The sequence below is a fragment of the Moschus berezovskii genome, chromosome 4 (assembly GCF_049115385.1).
Source record: "Moschus berezovskii isolate FMDL1 chromosome 4, NW_MosBer_1.0, whole genome shotgun sequence".
Classification (NCBI taxonomy): domain Eukaryota; kingdom Metazoa; phylum Chordata; class Mammalia; order Artiodactyla; family Moschidae; genus Moschus; species Moschus berezovskii.
Genome location: NC_142463.1, coordinates 99,529,000 through 99,533,805, shown reverse-complemented (window position 1 = coordinate 99,533,805; position 4,806 = coordinate 99,529,000). Strand labels below are relative to the sequence as shown.

The 4,806-nt window shown below is 45.3% G+C and overlaps 1 protein-coding gene across 1 annotated transcript; it reads left to right on the top strand.

Annotated features, from left to right (window-relative positions):
* The first annotated feature begins 1,748 nt into the window (after window positions 1-1,748).
* Window positions 1,749-3,872, top strand: LOC129541732 (disintegrin and metalloproteinase domain-containing protein 30-like). The gene has a single exon (XM_055403883.2). It carries the CDS (start codon window positions 1,749-1,751, stop codon window positions 3,870-3,872), a length of 2,124 nt encoding a protein of 707 aa, XP_055259858.2.
* Window positions 3,873-4,806: the final 934 nt, after the last annotated feature.

Sequence of the window (4,806 nt, the reverse complement as noted above, 5' to 3'; positions counted from 1 at the left end):
GGGCACTTAAGAACATCAACCAGATTGACAGACTGAAGAAACTGTGATTTTTGGTTTCCAACCTGAATTAGGAGCTTAACACACTAGGTGAAACTTTCATTTATCCCCAGTCAGCTCTGTGCTGAGTTCTCCCCTTCATGTACTTTACCTCCAGGGCCTCTCAGCTCAGCAACTGATTTGACTGGGAACCTAACCTTTAGACAGGCCCTCCCTTACTGTCTGCTAATTATACTCAGGGCTTTGCCTGCCAACCAGGTCATCTCCACAGTACACAGGCCTCCTCCTTTGCCACCCTCTGAGGGAGGCTGTTTCAAGGCATTCCCCATCCTCTGCTGAAAGCTAAGCAGGGCTATGTTCTGGCACTTTCTCACAGCACAGGAGAATGGCACCTTAAAAATCTCTATTTCCTGAGAAGAGCCTGTCATATTTCTCCTCCATAGGTAAGTTGACTTGTTTTCTTCTTGAGTGTCAAGACCAATATATAGAAGGCAGAAATGGGAATATTCTTTTTAATTCTTGCTTCTTTCATTTAGGAGAATTCATTCAATCATATAAATCAAGCAGAGGCTGCTTTCTTCCTATTTTTTGAAGCTGTCCACTCCTGTCCCTCCCCAGAGTGACAGCAGAGGTAAGTGGTAAACATTATGTGTTGTGTGTGGGTCAGGCGGACCGGGTTGTGTGTGCAACAGTGCCACAGAGTAACACCATCAGGGCAAAAGCAGAGTTTCAGTTCCCTCAGTGTGAAGTATGGATGATAAGCGTTATCATTATCTGTACACTAGGCATTTTTGTGAAGAGTTAATGGACTGATTCATAAAAAGAGCTGAGAAGAGTGGAGGGTACACAATAAGCTTTCCAGAAATACTATGTATTTTATGGAACTGCATGCCATTTTCTGTTCCATAGACATCACTTGTCTGGATTGTTACAAGATCATCTTAACTAGTCTCCCAGATACAAGCCCCGTCCTGCCCTGTACTACAACTGGAATTTATTTTAGTCTTCGTGGATTCTCCTAGTATTTGACTGTTCCTAGACTCTCCATCCAAATAGCAGACCAACACCAAAAATCACGCTGATCCCTAGCACCCTAAGGACACACAGCAGAAAGAACCACCTGGCAAAATGAACTTAAAAACGTCCACTTGCCTGAAGCCAGGTGGGGGGTGGGGACATGTGTCAACTCTGATTTTCTCAGGCTCTGGTGGTCCTCTGGCTGACTCCAGGAATCCTCTTTGCTGCAAGAGACTCCCCGTGAACATTGAAAATGATGCAACGGTGAGATGGGCACAGCACCTGTGAAACAGCCGAATCAGCCCATGGAAAAATCAGGTGTGTCCCGAGGCCAATAGAAACGAAATAGCCCAAGATACAGAGAGCCTTTGACAAGTTCTCTGTTGATCTTACTCTTTAGTCCTTTTCCCTTTCTCAAGCTGCTCTGTCTTCTCCCACCAGCCTGCAAGCAGCCTCGCTTTTCACATTATTCTCGAGCACCTTCCTTGGATTCTTCCACGTGCGCCCAACGGTACCGCCCAGAAAACGAACTAGATGCGTTGGGCGGGGCGTGCAGCTGCAGGGGAAATCAGCCAGCCTCAGCCTGACCCAGCCTGGCCCAGGGCTGCGCCCTCAAGCACCGGCGAGCTCCGCAGGGCACGCACTGCTCCCCGCGCCTCTAGCGGAGGTCCCTGGAAGGCTGACTCTCAAGGCCACAGTGGCAGGGACTGACTCACTTGGGAACAGGCTGTGCCATGAGGTCAGTGAGCACCTGCCTCTCCCCAGGCCGGTCGCTAGTCCTGGCGGTGCTCCTGGTTGACTCTCTTGGCAAGGATTTAAGGGGCTTTGACTCCTATGAAATCACCATTCCCAAGAAGCTGAGCTTCCGTGGAGGGGAGCAGGGAGCGGCCAGGCACATGTCCTACCTCCTGCAGGTAAAAGGTAAAGACCGTGTCCTTCATCTATGGTCCAAGAGGTTTCTTTTGCCTCGGAATCTGCAGGTTTTCTCCTTCACAGAACAGGGGAGCCTCTTGGAAGATCACCCTTATATACCCAGCGACTGCAACTATATGGGTCTGGTTGAAGGAAATCCGGATTCTGAAGCTACGATAAGTACATGCATGGGAGGTCTCCGGGGCATCCTGAAAATTGATGCCAATCATTACCAAATCGAGCCCCGCAAGGATTCTTCTCATTTTGAGCACGTGGTATATCTCTTGGAGAAAGAGGAGGAAATTCCCTCTGATTTCTGTGGCTTAACTAATGATGAAACAGTAGGGCAGATGGCCCAGCATGAGAACATGGCTCTGATACCAGAATTTGCTAAGTCATATATGCACCAAAAATACTTGGAATTAGCCCTGGTCTTTGATAACAGTAGGTATTTATATTTGAACTCCAATCTTACTCAAGTCATAAATGATGCCATTCTTCTGACTTCAATTGCAGACTCTTACTTTCAAGATGTCCGTATGAGAATACAACTATTAGCTGTTGAAGTATGGACAGACAGAGACAAAATAGCACTTAATTCCCCAGAGTTATCACAAGTTTTAGGACAGTTTGTGCAGTACAGATCACGTGACCTACTTCGGATTCCAGCAGATTGGGCACACCTGTACGTTCACAAAACGTTTAACGATGCACTTGCTCATCACTGGGGAAGTGTATGTAGTATGATGCCTTCTGGATCTACAAGTTCTATGCTAGACAGAAACATCCTTGGACCCGCCACTTGGACTGCTCATGTTCTGGGCCATAGTGTGGGAATGACCCATGATTATGAATACTGCCAGTGTAAGGGTAGGCATAGTTGTATCATGGGTACTGGACGAACTGGGTTTAGTAATTGTAGTTATGCCGAATTTTATTCACATGTAAATTCAGGATTAAACTGTCTAAATAATCTCCCAGGCCTAGGCTATGTGGTTAAGAGATGTGGAAACAAACTTGTGGAAGAGAATGAGGAATGTGACTGTGGTTCAGAAGAGGAGTGTAAAGGAGATAAGTGTTGTCAGCCAGACTGTAAATTCAAACAAGGAGCCAATTGTAGCACTGGACTTTGTTGTCATAACTGTCGATTTCGTCCTTCTGGATACATGTGTCGGATGGAAGAAAATGAATGTGACCTTGCAGAGTACTGCAATGGGACCTCAGCTTTCTGTCCAAATGATACTTATAAGCAGGATGGAACCCCTTGCAAGTACAGGTCCCGTTGTGTCAGAAAGGGCTGCCGATCCAGGACTATGCAGTGCCAAAACATTTTTGGGGCTGATGCTTTGGGGGCTCCTCATCAGTGCTATGATGCAGTTAATGTAATAGGTGATCAATATGGGAACTGTGGTATTTTAGGAGTTCGTGAGTATGAACAGTGTCCCAAAGAAAGATCCTTATGTGGCAGGCTACAGTGTATAAATGTCGAAACCCTCCCTGATATGCCAGATCACACTATCCTAATATCCACTCATCTGCATGAAGAAAATCTCATGTGCTGGGGCATTGGCTATCATCTAGCCATGGTACCTATGGGATTACCTGACCTGGGTGTGATAAATGATGGTACCTCCTGTGGTAAGGAGCAGGTATGTTTTAATAGAAATTGTGTGAATAGCTCAATCCTGAATTTTGATTGTTTCCCTGAGAAGTGCAACCGCCGAGGAGTTTGCAACAATAACAGAAACTGCCACTGCATGTATGGTTGGGCCCCTCCGCTCTGTGAGGAGGTAGGATATGGAGGAAGCATTGACAGTGGGCCTCCAGGACCACTAAAGAAGGAGGTGTCTGACTCACTTCAGGTTGTGATTCTTATATTAATGCGCCTTGTTTTCTTAATTATCTCAATGATTGTTGTGTTTTACAGGAAAATCATAGGAATCTAATCCAAAGAGAAAGAAATACCACCCTTTAACCCTGGAGTAGAACAATACAGAAAAAGAAAAAAACACCAGAAAAGTAATCAGGCAATTGACACTCTACCTTTATTACACCTGGTCATAAATTGAACAGGCTTCTCATTTATCCAAACCAATCTTCATTCCTCTTTCAATTTATCTTATCTAATTTTTTGAGGTTTTGATAAGGAAATAAATGGTATTCTTCATTTGGAATCAATGCATTTTGCTTTCCTATTTGACTTTCCCTTTAGTGTCTGTTCAGGTTTTGAATATCCTTAAAAGAATGCCCTAGGAGCTTTTCTGAACACTCGCACTGTGAGTTTCATAGAATTATAGTGGATATCAGGGCAAAATCCTGTCTCTCAGTTTCCAGCAAACAAAGCCATCGTCTCCCTTTCCCTCTGCCTCCCTCGCTGTCAGCAATAAAAATCATCTGTCTATGCTCCACACTGATCTATGAATATTGATTGCCACATTATATATATAGAGAGAGAAAGTGATAGTTTACAAGGGGAGTCCCTCAGTTAAGCATCTTCTTCCGTGACAGTGACTGTGCGATTCGCTGTAGCTCTTTAGAAATCAGGTCTCTGACTCAGTGTTTGGGTTGGCCTCAGTTGGGTTGAGGGCTCTAATCTTGCATTGTACCACAGTCTACAAATGATGACAAGACCTGACTCAGTGTTTGGGTTGGCCTCAGTTGGGTTGAGGGCTCAACTCCTGCATTGTACCACAGTCTACAAATGATGACAAGATCTGACTCAGTGTTTGGGTTGGCCTCAGTTGGGTTGAGGGCCCAACTCCTGCATTGTACCACAGTCTACAAATGATGACAAGACCTGGCAGTATCCTGTGGGCAAGACCCTTAACAGAAGTCTGTGCTTTGGGTTTCTGCTTACAGGGACAAGTCTTTTGTGAATGT

Excerpts from the sequence above, each read along its gene's own strand:
- LOC129541732 (XM_055403883.2), top strand. The coding sequence starts at position 1,749 with ATGAGGTCAGTGAGCACCTGCCTCTCCCCAGGCCGGTCGCTAGTCCTG.